Below are 19,257 nucleotides of genomic sequence, written 5' to 3' on the forward strand. Positions count from 1 at the left end.
TACCAGTTTTCCCCATATTTAGAGAAGGGGAATGATGCTGTTATCTTTGCCAAAACAGGGTGATTGTAATATCAAAAGTGAGTGGGTCTAGCCGCTAGGTCCACACAGTCATTCAATTGTCCCCGCTAGGTAGATAATAATATGCACAGTGCTTGAATCTTTAGGGCTACAGTGACGCTATAAACTTAGCAGTTGCCCCCTTCCTCCTCCACTGGTCACAATATGCCAATCAAAATAGCGTCTGTGTTATAATGTAACCAGAAGAATTTAAGCTTTGTCCAACTCACCCAGAATTACTTGCGCTGTTAGGCCACAAAAGCTGCGTGATATGCCCCGCTGTGCCAACCACCGTACCTGTACTTCTACAGTGTCCCGTTGTTTACACGTAGCTGCAGATGCTGGTGCACTGGCGTGCTATACTCTGCAGGGGAAGCCGTCAGATGTGCCCACGAGGTTGATCTCGCTTGCTTGCTCTGGCTGTATGTGTCGCGACCCGCCGACTTGCTTGCTCCTCTCCTGGAGCCCTTGCTCGCCTGAGTGTTACAGGTGTTGGGCGTACAGCCCTTTGGCGCCCCCGAGAACAGAGAGGGGTAGAAGGCTGTCTACAGGATGATGGGTGCAGATGGTGGCGTGCTGTATGCGGCAAAGAAAGCCGTCGGATGCGCCCGCAGGTTTCACTTCTCTCCCCTGCTCCGTCTGCTTGAGCCGCGGCTTGCCAACTAGCCCGCTCTGGTCCTGGAGCTCGTGCACGCCTGCACATCCGCAGGTGTTTGGCGTGGAGTACTTTGGCGCCACAGGGAACGGAGAGAGACAGCGTGCTGTATTCAGGGAGATGGCTGCAGCGTCGCACAGTGCGCCGGGTAACCTTTGCGCTCAGTCTGCACGTCAGTGGCGGGGAAACAGCAAGAGGATGCCGGGTAGCAGGTTCAGACACTTCCCCTATGTTACATACGGATGGTGTCGGGAGAGAGCTCTGCCTCACACGTCCTCACTCTCCCTCAGCCGTGGCCACGCCCCCTTCTTTTACTGTTTGTAGTTTATTGCGTTTAAACTTATCGTTGCGGTAGCCGTAACATTGTTGTTTTAATTTAGTCAGCCAGTCTTGGAAGGTATCGGAAGACAGAGAATCGAGATGTTCCGCCTCATACTGTGTGATGCTGTCTCTGGTTTTATTGAGTTCTTTCCCAGACTCCTCTACCACGAGTACTAGCAGGTCCAGGCTGCACTTGTTTAAGATGCTTGTCCATTTCCTGCAAAAGTCTTGGCTGTGCCGCCCTATGGTGGGCACGTTCCTTACCCGGAAGCCCCTCGGTATGAGGCGCTCCCGATAGTACTCGGATAGGGATACCCCGTGTAGGAGAAAATCCATCTCCCTGCGCTTGAGTTTATATAATTGTTTGTAGATGTCCTCGGGGCCCAGGTGCCCTTCCATTAACTATATATTGTCCTTGAAAAGCACTCTCTCCACCTCTTCGTCTGTGTAGGTGAAGGTGCTGCCTCTCTGTAGTTGCATGGAGCTACATCCTGGTTGATCCTCTGGCACTGGTGTGCTGGATGGGATCCCGGGGGTGTCCGTTCTGGTGCAGTGCTGCATTGTAACTGCAATGGTGTCCAGTTGGTGGTAAAATGAAATGTGCTTTTGTGTGTTGCAAAGAGCACTTCCTTGAAGGGTAGAAAGATAGTACAACGTATTTGTAGGTGCCCTGGCTCAGGTGGGGCTGGATGCAGTCCCAAATGGATAGGTATCCTAGCAACACAAGATGCGGCCGCGCGCCTGTACAGCGCGCTCAGCCGGAAGCTACGTCAGACGCCGGCCCCGAACACGGGACCTCATTACACTGGCGGTGGGGTATTTAAGGTAAGAGTTTTTCACTTTTAAATTTGTACACCTTGAAAAAGGAGCACATTTGCTCCGAAACGTTGGAGTTTCCATTTTCTACATAAAGTTTTCTATCACCAAGTCCGCTGAGTGCCGCCTCTGTCTCCAGTCGTCACCTACCTATCCCTCCAGGAAGGCACCAACGGCAGCTGATCCTTGAAGGACGAGTGCCAGGCTGACTCTGCTATATATATATATATATAAACATATTTCCCAATAGAATAAGTCACAAACAAATTTTTCAGGTAATTAACTCCTAAGAGCATTATCTAACAGAAGCAAAGTTTGATGCACCAAAAATGGACAATTTAGCAATGTAGCTGAAAGACTTGCCCCTCTTGAGGTGTATACTGGTATAAGTTTCAGTGGAAGTGAACTAGCCATTACCTGGCTCTGGTATATATAGGGCCATATCATGACATCATTTCCTGTAATGATTTAATTGGTCTGGGTTAAAGGTAATTCAAATTATTAATGCCAATTCCCTATCTTAGTTCCTAACCAGACTTCTATTTGCTAGTCTTTTAATCTTTTTAAAAATCTTAGTGTTTGAACCATTAGTTTATTGGGGGCCGGACTACCCAGCCTGCTTTGCGGCTGTCAGTCCGATTACTATGCCGATCCTGGCATTTACAGATGCTCCTGAATGTTGCTACTACATTGGTGGTGTGGTGAAGGAGTGGGGGATCACTATTTGCTGGCTTGATCCCCCTCCTTAACTCACGGAAGCTGGGAACCTTTTTCTGAGTTCCTACTTCCTTTCTATACTACTACTTATACTTTCTAGTGTGCTATAACTTTCCACTTTAGCTTAGACTACTATTAATAATACCATGCTCTTATCTATGTGGTAATTAATATTACTAAAGTGGAGGTGCAAATATATTTAATTTGCACCTCCACTTTAGTAATATTAATTACCACATAGATAAGAGCACAATATTATTAATAGTAGTCTAATCTAAATTGGAAAGTTATAGCACACTAGAAAGTATAAGGAGTAGTATAGAAAGGAAGTAGGAACTCAGAAAAAGGTTCCCAGACACTTTTCAGACGTCCATAGTAATTAGAAACACCGGTTTAACGTTTCGTGAAGCACCAGCTGGAGTGTAACGGAGGCTGGGTGCTTTGATGTAGGGCTGTTACATGAACGACAAGGGAGTGAAGCAACCTTTTTTAATAAAGATACTGCGGTACAGGATATGAATGATGGCAAAATGATTAACTGTAGATTTTGATAAATAGGGAAAAGTCAACAACATACAATACTTATTGAAGAGCGTTGAAGATGATTGGATGAAGGATTGGATGATTGGTTGAAGGATTGGATAATTGGATGATTGGTTGAAGGATTGGATAATTGGATCAAGGATTGGATGATTGGGGGTGCATTTAACTTTTTATCTGGAACACATCATGCTGAATTGCAAGGGGAGCAAATACAGTTCGATGTTTTTCTGTGCATGGTACTTACTGTCTGCTTTTGCATGTAGAAAACAAATGGTTAACAGTTTTATCATTACACTGAAATTTAGATTTCAGCATGGACACACACCACCCAAAATCTGTCTCTGCACATGTTACATTCCCCCAACTGCAGTGCACATGGTTTTGCTCAGGTGCTCATTTAGTTGCTGCTTATTTTTTTTTTTTTTTATAGTAAATTCTTTTTTTGCTTTTCTTCCAAAAAAGTAACAGGCCCTTAAGTCTGGGTCTAATGTTGCTAGCTGAGCTGCTAGTCTTCCTAGGTTTCCTAGCCACAGTAGAAATAATTGCTAAAGCCACTATACTGTACTTTCAGGTGTGTACCAATGTGATCAGTAATGATCAAATTATTTTACTGTTTTGGATGTTATGAAATTATGTATTAGCCATAATATCTGGGGGAGGTATGTGTATGTGTGTATGTATGTATGTATGTATGTATGTGTATATATATATATATATATATATATATATATATATATATATATATATATATATATATATATATAGTGCCCTTGCAGTATGGGTGGTCTCATTAGGCAAGTTAGTTGATTGTGTGCACCCATAGAGGATGTAAAATGAACGCTACCTCTACTACACACCTCTAATAAGGTCCAGTTGTGGGGGAAGGGGGGTTTGGCTTGAACTGACTGATGTTATTCTATTGTTTTGATACCCACTTGTCCCATCAGTATACGTAAAATTAATCTTTTTTCATTAACATTAAAAGCAGTGCCCCCAAAAAAAGAGTTATCTTTTTCTTCCCACAAAATTTAAGGTCCAGTTGTGTCAAGGATGGCCCAGCCTGGGAATAAGGTCTTTGCTGTCATGGATCGTAAAATGGAGATTGCACAAAAAGCTCCTGAGAATTTCAGCAACCTTCATCTGACACCCACAGGTATAGACTGCTAAACATGTAAGCACTGGGCAAAGAAGTTTCATCATAGGCACGTACAGTCAAAAGACAAAATCCAAGACTGCCCTTACTGTAGTTTAATTTAACTTTGTCATAGTGCTGCCAAACTGATGATTTCTTTTATATCAAAATAATTGTTGAACTGGTGTATGCATACTACACAGCACTGATACATATTTAACCCCTTCCCTGGTACTCCTGAGAATTTTCTGGGGTTTGCTCCAGTGCGCAGACTGGCAACCTGGAAAATTCTCGGGAGTGCCACTGCCTGCGCTCCTGGGCCGAGCGCTGAGATCAGCGTTGCACTCAGCTTCAAGCGGCTGCCCGGCTCCTGTTGCCCGGCCTCCCACCCCCCTGCTGTGTGCGGCGTGATCGTGTAACGTCCTGCCAAACATAGCCAGGCTTCCGGGGGCAGGACCGGGCAGCAGCTATTACACAGATCAGCGCCGCCGTCCGGACCCAGGGACACAGTGGTGGGGTTTTATTTTAGGGAGCGCTCCCCAGTAAGAACTCGCCCAGTGGGGAGCGCTCCTAATAAAAAAAACACCACTGAAGGGGTTAAAGGAGTAGGCATACTATTGGTGGGATCATTTGTACTCTACATGGTTATTGGCCTCCTACTTTTATATTCCACTCTACATGGTAATTGGCCTCCTACTTTTATATTACAAAAGAAAAGGGAGAAATGTAATAGGGTCTGTTTTTTTTATTACTATTGTTTGCGCTCGCCAAATTACGATGAGAGTTTTGTGTGAGAATCTTCATCATTTAATAGGCATGGAGTTTCAATGTGCTGACCTTACTTGCATGTGACATTTTGTAGGTTTTCTGGTGAGAAAACCTGCGAAAATCTAGCAAATGTCAAAGTTAGTTTCATAATATAAGGTTCTTGCCTAGGTTGGATCGCATATTGATCCAACTTGCAGTTTACCAATAATTGGGAAACTGCTCAAGCACAGGACCCTTTCTGCAAATGTGTAGGACTGGTCCTGCAATTGCATCCGCTGTAATACGAATACCTCTGCCTTATTGACAGGCAGAAGTGTTCACAGTGTGGGGTGGAGGTGTTCAGCATTTGTTTTCCTGGTGTGGTTAGGCCAAGTACCGCATCTGCAGTACAGTTTTACTTGGTTGAGCAAGGTCCCCTGCAACTGTAAGCTTGAGTATGGTCAAATCTTATTCAGGCTGCAGTAGCAGATGAACTTTTGCAAGAAAGTGGTGTGCACCTCCTCTTGCATTGCATTGTGGTGAGTAGATTAGCATATGTGATCCAACCTGAATGCAGGCCAAAACCCTCTGATTTTGGCATCAGTTGTGCACTGATCTCACTCTTTTGTGAAGCTAAAGACAGGTTAGACAGTTTGTTTTGTTGTTGCTGTATAGGAGTAGGAAGCAGATGGAGAGTCAGGGGAGCAGTGAGTAGAATATGTTTTTTGATCCACAAGAGTCTGGAGCATACATGGGGCAATTATAGCCCTTTTTCGAAGCAATCAGTTTAGAAATTAAGCACAGACCGCTTCGTTGTACACCCCATAGTAGTGTCGATTCCTGGGAAACGCCAGCTCAGATCTTGACTACGTGTAGTCAAGACCTAGTCAAATCGCCAGTGTTCTAACCAGAGAACACTGGTTAGCACAGATCGACCATACACACATCGCTGTGTGTTGAATTAGTTTAGAACAGGGTGGGAATGACTATGGTGTATCATTTGGCTGAAGCTGCCAGGCTTTTTCTCCACATGAAAAATAAGCACTTTTCACTGTATGAAGTAGACCCGCCCTATTCAATCCTCGAACCGATTGTTCACCTGGCCGAGAAATCCAGCATTGGCAAAACTGCATGAATAGTCGAATTTGCCGCAAATTCACGTGGTTATGGCAAAGTTTCAGCCGTTTTCGGCCATTTTTGTGGCCGTTTTTCGCTCTTGCCGATTCATGCCGAGCATGACAAATTATACCAGTAGAACTCACATTTGCATATGTTTTACATTTCTTTTAAATTCAGTTTTCTGCTAATTTTGTGAAAGCAAAGGAATCAACAGTTAGGGATGATATTTTTATTTTTATTTCTTTCATTAGCAAGTGGGAAAAAGGCAACTTCCAAAAGACGACACATTGAAGCTGATGAGGATGATGGTGAGTGCTAGAAAAGCAAAAATCAGACCATAGTTTAGCAGGCATATACAATTCTGCAATATTGTCATGTAATAGTTCACATATAACTCTGTCACAATCTCTGGATTCCTTCTGTAAGATGTAGATAAGTTCAAACTGCACAGCGTAGCAGCACAACAGCACAATTCTGAATAATTGCACAAAAAGAATATTGAGACCATATAGCCCAAAGAGAATCATTGGCTGCTCCTATCACTTTCACTACTATCAGCTAAACTACCACCCCACCAACCACAGCTCTCAACACTCCCCTCATGGCCATTATTCTGTCAGTTGGTTGTTGACTGAAAATTATTATTTTTTTTTGTGAATATTACATTTTGTTCTGCAAATTGTATCTGCTTTCAATTTTTTTTAAGTAACCAACGAATGTGAGTGAATATATTTTTGTAGACATTTGGGATTATTAAAATATGGGTTTATATAAAAATATTGTTCTGAGTACTGGCATATTATCCTTTCACAAACTTCATAACCCCTTTGCGTATTCACGACATCCCGAGATGGTGATGTAAAATATGTGTCATTGCTGTATTCCTCTATGGCCCCAAGGTCCGAACTTTCATGTCTAAGGGCGATGTTGTGTAGCATACAGTATACAGATAATTATGTCACCAACTTCCTCTGGGGTACATAGAAGAATTGCACTAATGTATCCAATATCCAGACAGCGGAACCTGCTCTTCAATAGCTGGAGCAGGTTAGTGAACCTATGCTCTGGCAGTGTCTATCTGCCAGAGACTACCTTTTATAGGAAGCACAAGGAACTCTACTCTCACATGGGCCTCAATCAGTGAGAGCTGAGCATGTCTCACTCAGGTGCTGTAATCAATCAGCAATTCTCAGGTTAAGGTTCGTAAACACGGAGCAGTATGATCGCTAGCAATATATTGCGCAGCAATCATATTGCTCAGTGTCCCGTTTTCATCAGCGACCAGAGATGGTTTCTGGTCGCTGATGAAAAAACACACTGACGGTAGAAGAGGCAGGGGAAGTCTCTGGTCAGAGGAGCATGCTCCTCCGACCAGCGACCATTAGGGGGCTGAAAATGGGAACTCGCCCCCAGCGATTTATCGCCGGTGCACACTCCAATCGCTGGTAATATTGCCAGCGATAAATGACCTTGTGTACACAGCTTTACACATAACTGGCTGGCAGTATGGAGCAGAGTTGAACTAATGGGAGAGATCACAAATCTGACAATCAATCTGTAGATGTATGGCCACCTTTAGTATACCTGAACCATCTCCAAATCCTCAGACCATGAGAGAAACCGTGGATCATGTTTTTTTTACGAGCTGAATGTTCTGACTTATAGCTGGAGAGGTTCAGAGCTAACTGATGTATCGTGGTCTGGCTCATATTGAGGAGGTTCGGAGAGCAGTTTAAAAATATCATGGACTTGCTGAAGGCAACTAGGCAGAAACCCAGTTTATGAAGGAGACTTGGGATAATAAGCACATATTCAGTACAGTTTTTGAGGTGTGGCTTGTTCTGAACAGACTGTTCATTGTTTCAAAATGCTTGAGTGACTTACCACTATGGTAGTAAGAAGCATATCTGTTATATTAACATGTTAAAGGTATATTGCAAAATTGGAATTGATAGTTTCTATTTGATGCTTGCTGATAGAGTAACCTGGTAGTGAATCACCACCTAACCAGCTCAGTGGTGGTATAGAGGGTCCATAACAGGAGTAATTGGAGTTGGTGCGGTTTTCCTTGAAAACATAGTTTAGATGGAATCCAGGCTGTACCTCTATGTGATGCACACTATTTTTTCCTCCGTGGATGTGCCACATATACCAGTGTAACAACCACTGGACCCTTCGCAGCTGTCTACAACTGCAGACACATTCACAGCATCAATGCCTATCGGGCAGACATTGAACTCCTGAGTATTAGCCTACAGTCACACAGAATAGTTACCACAACTGATCTGAGTTCTGTGTATGGGCTAGCAGTCAGTTGATAACACACATCCCCAAAACAGTCACGAAACGACTCTTGTTTTTGCCTGCCACTCCATATTTCCTTGACTAAAGGGTATTGACAGATACTGCAACATTGATCCCAACAGTGGACATTCATCATCTCATTTGCCCTGCAATGTTCTATGGTCGTGTCATTTGTGATGAAGAAGGTACTGGCAATCTTCCACTTACTGATCTTTAGAAATGGCTTTATATAGTACTGGTTGAGGTGTTCAGCGATGCTCAGGTTTGGTTGTGCAATTAACATTACCTCAACTTTTTCCTCTTGTTTTAAGCTTAACAGCTCTTCTAACAGATCCAGGAGGTGGCTGCCTAGTGTAATTTTTGTTGATAGGGGTTTTGCTTGTAGTCATTATCCCCAGTCTTTTTTCTGTATCTATAACTTTCTGAATAAAATTCTTAAGCACTTACGTAGTTAGGCATTCTAAACCTTTTATCAGCAGTCTGTGACATTTGTGTTGAAACCTACTGTAGAAGGCCCAGAACATACTCCCCAGGTCAAAGCTCTGCCCGGCGTACACCAACGTAACATCGTTCAGAGGTCCTGGTCACTCCAATAGACCATTTGTCATCCTTCTCTGATGTTCTCATCCAAATCCATCCAGCGGAAGGCCCTGATATGCTCCTCATGCCCATGGTGCCCACTCGGTGGTCGGCTCCCGGATCTGGGAATGTTCGCAAAGGCAATCAGCGGCACTCCACAAGTTAAATAGTGATTAATTATAAGGTGTCCGACGTTTTGGGGATTGGATACCCCTTCTTCAAGGTGTACAAAAGAAAACGGTCATACTAAACAGCGTCCCAGCCTCGCTCAGTGCGACTTCCGTTTCGGGCAGGTATCCGTGGGCTGAGACGCACGTCACCGCCGGGACTCCTGGTCATAGTTGACATGTAACCATGGAGACCGTCCGGCTAGATCGCTCCCGGGCTGCTGATGTTTCTGCAAACATAAAGTGCAATTATTGCCATATATATATATATATTAAAAACAAATTAACAGTAATAAGATGCTATGGATCTTAGTCCTAAAGGTGCCCATATACTTGCCGAATCCAGCATGCATTTTGTGCTAAAATAGCATTGCATCGCATGCGTTGTGCATGCCATGTGCATGCAATGCGATGCGATAAAAAGACAGTACAAAAAGTATGCGCATCACATACTTTTTGTACTGTTCAATGAGATACCGCGGGAGCGCGCATCTCAAAGCACACATCGCAATAAAGATGCCGTTTATGGAAGTAACTTACGGCTATATATAGTGAACAGCAAATGCAGTGGGCGACTCTGAAAACATTCAAAATAGTATATTACACATTTATATCGGTCTGTCTAGTATTGACCAAGTTCCATATTAATTTTATATCTGGCAGCATATTGTCATGGGACATTACTATGGAGTAAGCAAAATGGTACCGAGAAGTAAAACAATTACTGAACTCTGCGTGAATAATGCAAAATCTTTGCCTTTGCGAACTTTCCATTTCCAGTTGTAAGTTGGCTCCCTTGTTGAACCTTCAGTGATTGGTTCTATAATAGCCTTTACTTGATTCCAAAGTAAATCAGAGTAAATTAAAGTAAAGTCCAAAATTTATAAACATTTATTAAAAAGTCTCTTATTCCACTTCGTATTGGTGGTTTTCCAGACGATAAAAAACTTCAATAGTGTATTTCAAATTAGCAAACAAACGTTCCCAACGCATTTCGTCCTATCAAGGACTTCATCAGGGGTTTTCTACAAACATAAGAATATAAACTTTAAAATTACATATTCACAATTCATACATTTTTCATTTTACCAATAATAAAACAATCCAAGGACTTTACAATTATGATTATAACACTGATTGGCTTAGTCATCTGGGTAAATCAACTTTTCAATTGGTAAAAAGTTAACAAGTACACAGAAGAACAGGTGAAGGAAAGAACAATTCCTACGGAGGTTGATGGAGGACTGTTTTAACAATTCAGGTAACATACCAAATAACTTTGAAACAATTCCCACAACACTTTCAAATGGGGTGAGTCTCCAACTAGACGTTTAATAACAATAGATCCTTTATAAGCTCTGCTGCACCTGGTGGAGATAATGTACTGTTTTTAGGACATGGCAACTTAATGGACTCAACCTATTGGTCTAAATTTCTTGAGTAGTTAGTTGCTCATTGGGAGTCTAATCTCCCTTCTATTGAGGTACACAATTCTATTGATTTCAGGTTTTCCAAATTAGGAACACTTACAGTCTTGTTCTAGAAATTTCTGTTAATATCTGTACTGGTGCTAGGGTCTTCTCTTTTCTGCCACAGATTTTATCTGCGTATAATCAAGGGGACAGGTGTGGGCATATAGACACATTCGGATTACTATAGACCTATGCATGTTATGGACACCTCTTAAGGAGGCCTTATTTGGTCTTACTGATGCGTAATTACCTATGTGGGCTTGCGAGTTCTATTACAAAACTCCAGAAGGATATATATAACTTTTCAGTATTGGAAAGGTGGAGGTATTCCAGTAATATGACACCTGTCCACACAAGTAAGTATCTGATTTTAGCCGAGAGTACAGCTACCATAATCACATAACATTGATAAAAATTGGTACACCTACCATTAGATGGTTAAATATAGATATGCTCTATACATCATCATGGACTATTCATGGTGTGCCCCTCTGTCTGATGTACAGTCTCTTTATATGCCAACCTATTAAATGAGATAATGGTCTCCAACTGAATGTATTTTGGCTTGATGATAGATTATTTAGGTTACAATGTATATGTTACTCTTAACAAGGGGGTTCAAATATGGTAATCATTGGTATGATGTTATAGTGCTATCAATCATATGGTTTTCCTTATTCAATAGAGTTCATTGACATAAGTATACGATGCATCTTAAGGGAGTATCTCCCTTAATTATTCCCATGAATTAGGGAGGTCCGAGAGGGCATACATACCGATCTGCACTCAAGAACAGGTATAACTGGTACAAAGTTGAGTTTAGTTCCAAACCGGTTTTCACTGTCTGATGGAAAAATATATATATTCTTAGATTACTTGGTATGAATTATAAAATACTACCAGCGAATTATCCACAAATTTAGGCTCATTGATAGATATAATTTCCTTACTTTAAACTTTGTATTATTTATATATATATATATATATATATATATATATATATATATATATATATATATATATATATATATATATATATATATATATATATATATATATCCCACTATATGCCGGCACTCGGGGGTCTCAGGGTCAGCTGGCTTGGGTGCACTTTAGATACATACAAACAGTCCTCCAATGAAAAGGCACTCCAATTGCAGATAAAATCTTTTAGTAAATGGATGTCAGCGCCCCTTCTTCAAGGTACAATCCAAAACTCTGCTGTTTCCAGTTTTGGATTGTACCTTGAAGAAGGGGCGCTGACCCCGAAAATACAATGTATTCGGTGACATCCATTTACTAATAGATTTTATCTGCAATTGGAGTGCCTTTTCATTGGAGGACTATATATATATATATATATATATATATATATATATATATATATATATATATATATATATATATATATATATATATATATATATATATATATATATATATATATAATGTGACGACTGGAGACAGAGGCGGCACTCAGCGGACTTAGTGATAGAAAACTTTATGTAGAAAATGGAAACTCCAACGTTTTGGAGCAAATGTGCTCCTTTTTCAAGGTGTACAAATTTAAAAGTATACCCCACCACCAGTGTACTGAGGTCCCATGTTTGGGGCCGGAGCCGGCGTCTGACGTAGCTTCCGGCTGAGCGCCCATTATACCTATGACGCACACTGTGATGCCCATTATACATATGCCCCACAGCGTGATGCTCCATTAAACATATGTCACACACATAATGCCCATTATATATATGCCACACACATGATGTCCATTACATATGCCCCGCAATGTGATGCCCATTATACATATGACGCACACTGTGATGCCCATTATACATATGACACACACCGTGATGCCTCATTAAACTTATGCCACACACATGATGCCCACTAAAATATGCGGCTGGCATCGCGATGCGGTGATGGAGGCCCCCCGCGATACCTGGAATGTGGTGTGCGGGGGGTCTCTGTCACCTCTCTGCCCCCTTCTGCATCCCTCACGCCGGGGACAGCTAAGCAAGCTGTCCCCGGCGCCTTCTCCTCCCCCCTCAAGCCAGAAGGACGTCCGGCTGCGTCACTAGGGGGAGGAAGGTGTTACCTTCCGGGTCCAGGAGGACCTGGACCAGGTAAGAGAGGGAGGGGAAGAGGGGGGTCGGCAGGTTTTTCGGCGGAGGAGTCGGGCGGCGAAAAGAAGCCCATAGGCTTCTATAGGGTATCGCCACCCATAGGTATTCAAGTGGATAAATCAATGGGGCCAGATGGGATACATCCAAGGATACTAAAAGAGCTTAAAGGGGAGCTGGTAAAACCAATAACAGAATTATTCAACCAGTCACTAGCTACTGGAGTAATCCCAGAGGACTGGAAAACAGCGAATGTAGTCCCACTGCACATAAGTGGAAGCAAGGAAGAGGTAAGCAACTATTGACCAGTGAGCCTTACATCAGTAGTAGGGAAATTGATGGAAACACTCTTAAAACAAAGAGTTGTAGAATATCTCAAAACCAGCAATTTACAGGATCCAAAACAGCATGGGTTTACTGGGGGAAGATCATGTCAAACAAATCTTATTGACTTTTTTGACTGGGTGACTAAAGTAATAGATCAAGGTGGGGCTGTAGATGTAGCTTATCTAGACTTTAGTAAAGCTTTTGACACTGTCCCACATCGCAGACTGTTAAATAAACTTGAAAGCTTGGGATTGGATTCTAAGATAGTTGAATGGATAAGAGCGTGGTTGCAGGACAGAAAACAGAGAGTTGTAGTAAACGGAGTACAGTCAAAGGAGGGAAAGGTTACAAGTGGAGTACCCCAGGGGTCTGTACTTGGACCGGTGCTTTTTAATATCTTTATTGGTGATATTGCAAATGGAATTGAGGGTAAAATGTGCCTTTTTGCAGATGACACAAAGGTATGCAACAGGGTAGACACACCAGGAGGGGTAAAACAAATGATTGAGGATCTAGGCAGATTAGAGAAATGGTCAAGAGAATAACAACTACAGTTTAATGCCAAAAAATGCAAAATCATGCACTTGGGTCTCAGAAATCCAAAGACTCAATATAGTATAAATGGTACTATAATGGAAGCTACAGAGGAAGAGAGGGATCTAGGTGTCACTATTTCAGGGGACTTAAAAGCAGGTAGGCAATGTAACAAAGCAATGAAGAAGGCAAGTCAGATGCTTGGTTGCATAGGGAGAGGTATCAGCAGTAGAAAGAAAGAAGTAATAATGCCACTGTATAGGTCATTGGTACGACCTCACTTAGAGTATTGTGTTCAGTTCTGGAGGCCATATCTCCAGAAGGATATAAATACATTAGAGACTGTACAAAGAAGAGCAACTAAAATGGTGCATGGCCTACATCACAAAACGTACCAGGAAAGACTAAAAGATCTTAATATGTATACTTTGGAGCAGAGAAGGGAAAGGGGGGACATGATAGAAACTTTCAAATATATCAAGGGCTTTAACAAGGTACAGGTGGGAGACATTCTTCACAGGAAGAGGAGCAACAGAACACGAGGACATGCACTGAAACTAGAGTGAGGAAGATTCAGGGGAAATGTGAGGAAGAATTTTTTCACAGAAAGAGTAGTAGATAAGTGGAATAGCCTACCATCAGAGGTGGTAGACGCAAATACAGTAGTACAATTTAAACATGCTTGGGATAAGCATATTGATATCCTTACATAAAAATAAGGATCAAATATGGTTTGAGGTAACATGTTTAAAAAAAGGGGCAGACTAGATGGGCCAAGTGGTTCTTATCTGCCGTCAAATTCTATGTTTCTATAGGTGGCGATACCCTACACTGTGGTGACGTGGCGGTCGGGTAATAGTACATAGGAAAATGCGGTAAAACGGGGGTTTTACCGCATTTTCCCTTTAGTACATCTCGCCCTAAGTGCTGTGTAATGTGAATATTGGTCACTACACTCTGTTTAATATGACTATGGGTCACTACGTGCGAATATTGGTCACTGCGCACTGTATAATGTAAATATGTGTCACTATGCGCAGTGTAATGTGAATATCGGTCACTATGTGCGAATATTGATCATTACATGCTGTGTAATGGGAATATCGGTCAATATTGGTCACTGCGCACTATGTAATGTGACTATGGGCCCAAGCGCTGTGTAATGTGACTCGGTCACTACGTGCTGTGTAATGTGACTATGGGCCCAAGCGCTGTGTAATGTGACTGGATCACTACGTGCTGTGTAATGTGACTATAGGTCAGTACGTACTGTGTAATGTGACTGGGTCACTACGTGCTGTGTAATGCGACTATGGGCCCAAGCACTGTGTAATGTGACTGGATCACTATGTGCTGTGTAATGTGACTATAGGTCAGTACGTGCTGTGTAATGTGACTGGGTCACTACGTGCTGTGTAATGTGACTATGGGCCCAAGCACTGTGTAATGTGACTGGGTCACTACGTGCTGTGTAATGTGACTGGGTCACTACGTGCTGTGTAATGTGACTATGGGCCCAAGCACTGTGTAATGTGACTGGGTCACTACGTGCTGTGTAATGTGACTGGGTCACTACGTGCTGTGTAATGTGACTGGGTCACTACGTGCTGTGTAATGTGACTATGGGCCCAAGCACTGTGTAATGTGACTGGGTCACTACTTGCTGTGTAATGTGACTATAGGTCAGTACGTGCTGTGTAATGTGACTGGGTCACTACGTGCTGTGTAATGTGACTATGGGCCCAAGCGCTGTGTAATGTGACTGGGTCACTATGTGCTGTGTAATGTGACTATGGGTCACTATGCACTGTGTAATGTGACTATGGGTCACTATGCACTGTGTAATGTGACTATGGGTCACTGTGTATTGTGACTATGGGTCACTATGCACTGTGTAATGTGACTATGGGTCACTATGCACTGTGTAATGTGACTATGGGTCACTATGCACTGTGTAATGTGACTATGGGTCACTATGCACTGTGTAATGTGACTATGGGTCACTATGCACTGTGTAATGTGACTATGGGTCAGTACGTGCTGAGTAATGTGACAATGTGTTACTACGTGCTGTGTAATGTGAATGTGGGTCACTTTGTGCTGTGTAATGTGATTATGGGTCACTACATGCTGTGTAATGTGAATTTGGGTCACTACATGCTGTGAAATGTGAAAATGGGTCACTACATGCTGTGTATACCCAGTGGCCTTTACCGCTGCTCTGCCGGACCGATGATGAGGTGAGTAGAATTAAATGGGTGAACGGTGTACAGCGTGTGGGGCCCCCAGCGACATTTATGTGGTAGCATTTTCCCTTTAGTACATCTCGCCCTAAGTGCTGTATAATGTGAATATTGGTCACTACACTCTGTGTAATATGACTATGGGTCACTACGTGCGAATATTGGTCACTGCGCACTGTATAATGTAAATATGTGTCACGTGAATATCGGTCACTATGTGCGAATATTGATCATTACATGCTGTGTAATGGGAATATCGGTCAATATTGGTCACTGCGCACTGTGTAATGTGACTATGGGCCCAAGCGCTGTGTAATGTGACTGGGTCACTACGTGCTGTGTAATGTGACTATGGGCCCAAGCACTGTGTAATGTGACTGGATCACTACGTGCTGTGTAATGTGACTATAGGTCAGTACGTGCTGTGTAATGTGACTGGGTCACTACGTGCTGTGTAATGTGACTATGGGCCCAAGCACTGTGTAATGTGACTGGGTCACTATGCGCTGTGTAATGTGACTATGGGTCACTATGCACTGTGTAATGTGACTATGGGTCACTATGCACTGTGTAATGTGACTATGGGTCACTGTGTAATGTGACTATGGGTCACTATGCACTGTGTAATGTGACTATGGGTCACTATGCACTGTGTAATGTGACTATGGGTCACTATGCACTGTGTAATGTGACTATGGGTCACTATGCACTGTGTAATGTGACTATGGGTCACTATGCACTGTGTAATGTGACTATGGGTCAGTACGTGCTGAGTAATGTGAATGTGGGTCACTTTGTGCTGTGTAATGTGATTATGGGTCACTACATGCTGTGTAATGTGAATTTGGGTCACTACATGCTGTGAAATGTGAAAATGGGTCACTACATGCTGTGTAATATGATTATGGGTCACTACATGCTGTGTATACCCAGTGGCCTTTACCGCTGCTCTGCCGGACCGATGATGAGGTGAGTAGAATTAAATGGGTGAACGGTGTACCGCGTGTGGGGCCCCCAGCGACATTTATGTGGTAGCATATGTAATAGCCATTATGGTGTGTGGCATAGGCCCTTATTCACATTGACACGTTCGCATGCGAATTCGCATGTATCACCCAACTGCTCCCATTGCGCATGTGCAGTGTGCGCAATGCGCATGTGCAAACTGCGAAATTCCTATTCGCAAGCAATCTTTCAAGCGGTTTCTGTCGTCCGAGCGAAGGTTTAGCCAGTAGGCGTGATGTGGGCGTTTGTATGGGCGCGTCCAGTATAATGAGCAAAACTGGGCGTACACATGGGCGTACACGTGGGCGTTCACTTCGAGTGGTGGGTTTGCTTTCGCATGACTGCAACAGGGATTGTTCCCACACGAACTCCAAAACTTTCGCAAGCTCAAAGCAGGTTTTCAGTTTCGCACACCATACTTCTTGTGAACTGCTCATTCGTACGCTTAAAACACAGTAGCGAAATAGGGAAATCAATAGCACCTGAACACCATTGTGACCAATTATTGGTTGATTGTGACAATCATTTAACTCTGCTCTACTTCAGTTTGCATCACAAAACCAAACAAGTGTTAGCAGACACATTTAAATGATTATGGTAAGGTGAATTGTAGGCCACAAATGCAAATGCACTTAACACATTTATTAATTGCCCTTACATATATACCTTTATGTACATTTTTACTCTGCCATGTGTAGCATGTTTGCACTGTCAACATTAGTCGACATGTGTCAACTCACATATGCAACATATATATTAGGGACAAGAGCATGTTCGCACGCACACTGTGGTGCGTGTGAAAATGTGTTGGCGCGTGCGAGCAGTTTTAATTGCACGCAATGAAAGGCCACACCCTTTTTTGTATGGGTGCGAACGCATGAGTTCGCAAGCCCTATAGGCGTGACTCTGCAAGATGCGTACGTGCTGTTATCAATTGTAACACTGCGTGCGTGTGTGCATGCGAACAAATGAACCTGAATAAGGGCCATAATGTGTAATGGGCATTATGGCACAATGTGTAATGGGCATCATGGTGTGAGGAGTAATGTGTAATAGGCATGGCATAATGTGTAATGGGCATCACTGTGTGAGGCGTAATGGGCATCACGGTGTAAGGCGTAATGTGTAATGGGCATCACGGTGTGAGGCGTAATGGGCATCACGGTGTAAGGCGTAATATGTAAGAGGCATCATGGTGTGAGGTGTAATGGGCATCACAGTGTGAGGTGCAACATGTAATGGGCCTTACAGTGTGTGGCATAATGTGTAATGGGAATTACAGTGTTTGGTATGTGTATTGGGCATTAGGGTGTGTGGCATAATGTGTATTGGGCATTATGGCATGTGGTATACTATGTAATGGGTGTGTGACGTGTAATAGGCATTATGGTGTAAATATTTGGCACGCGCCTTCAGCACGCACTGTCCCTATTATCCCTATTTTACAAAAATTTGTCAACCCCTGGCATAATGTGGAATGTCCATTACTGTGTGTGGCATTATGTTTGATGGCAGTGGCGTAAGTTCCTACCAGGTGCCCGGAGGCAAAAAATATGGTGGCGCCCCCTGCCCCCATCGGTGAATGTGCAGTAGCACAGCTGGGGGGGGGGGTCGCCACAATTTAAATAGCTCAAATAGATGGCAAACTGTGGGTATGTGCCACAAATAAATTGCCCCCATTATCCCCTACAGAGAAAAAATTTCACATTAACGCCACCAAAGAAAAACATTATACGCCACGCAAAAAACGCATTCCCGCAAAATAAACACATTATTCCATACAAAATAAACCCCACATTATTCCAACACAAAACCCCAGATTACAGTATACAGTAGATTACTAAAAACATTCCACACAAAACAATCACATTATTCACACAAATAAAAAAAAACACATTATTCCCCAGAAAAAAATGCATTGTTCTAACACAAAACACATTCATAAAAAAATACACCCCCCAATTTTTTTTTATCCAAATAGGCAAATACACCTTATCCACCATAAAAAAAATTAGACACTGTCCCACAGACCCCCCCCCCCCCCCCCCTTCACGAAAAAGCAGGGCTGCTAAAGCAAGGATTTATTTTTACCTGAGGATTCGACTGAAATAAGAGGGCTGCAGCAGCCGAACAGCATGTGTTTGTGTATGCCACTTCCTTGTTCCCATCCTCCCGCACACTACCTTCCTGCATTCTGCGCACTGTCCTGTCACCGGGCCACAGGCTGCAGTCAGGACCAAATTCCATTAGACAGCCGCCGGAAGTTAAACGCTGCTCTATGGCGCCGGCGGCTGTCTGTCACTGTGTGTTCAGTCAGCTGCGCTGCGGATCGAAAATAAAGACCCGATCCGCAGCGGGTAAATGGTGGTGGTGGCGGCGTGGGAGTTCTCAGGGGG

General features: G+C 42.9%; 1 protein-coding gene across 3 annotated transcripts in view; it reads left to right on the forward strand.

Moving 5' to 3' along the window:
- The window catches only part of LOC146068787 (protein unc-13 homolog A-like), an 802,795-nt gene that overhangs the window by 756,853 nt on the left and 26,685 nt on the right, over positions 1 to 19,257 (forward strand). For all 3 annotated transcript variants that reach the window (XM_083179256.1, XM_083179258.1, XM_083179257.1), the window contains 2 exons: positions 4,143 to 4,262; positions 6,359 to 6,415. In XM_083179256.1, coding sequence (XP_083035382.1) covers positions 4,143 to 4,262; positions 6,359 to 6,415 — 177 coding nt within the window. The remainder of the gene's footprint in view (positions 1 to 4,142; positions 4,263 to 6,358; positions 6,416 to 19,257) is intronic.

This window comes from Crinia signifera, chromosome 1 (genome assembly GCF_055691185.1).
Source record: "Crinia signifera chromosome 1, ASM5569118v1, whole genome shotgun sequence".
Taxonomy (NCBI): Eukaryota; Metazoa; Chordata; class Amphibia; order Anura; family Myobatrachidae; genus Crinia; species Crinia signifera.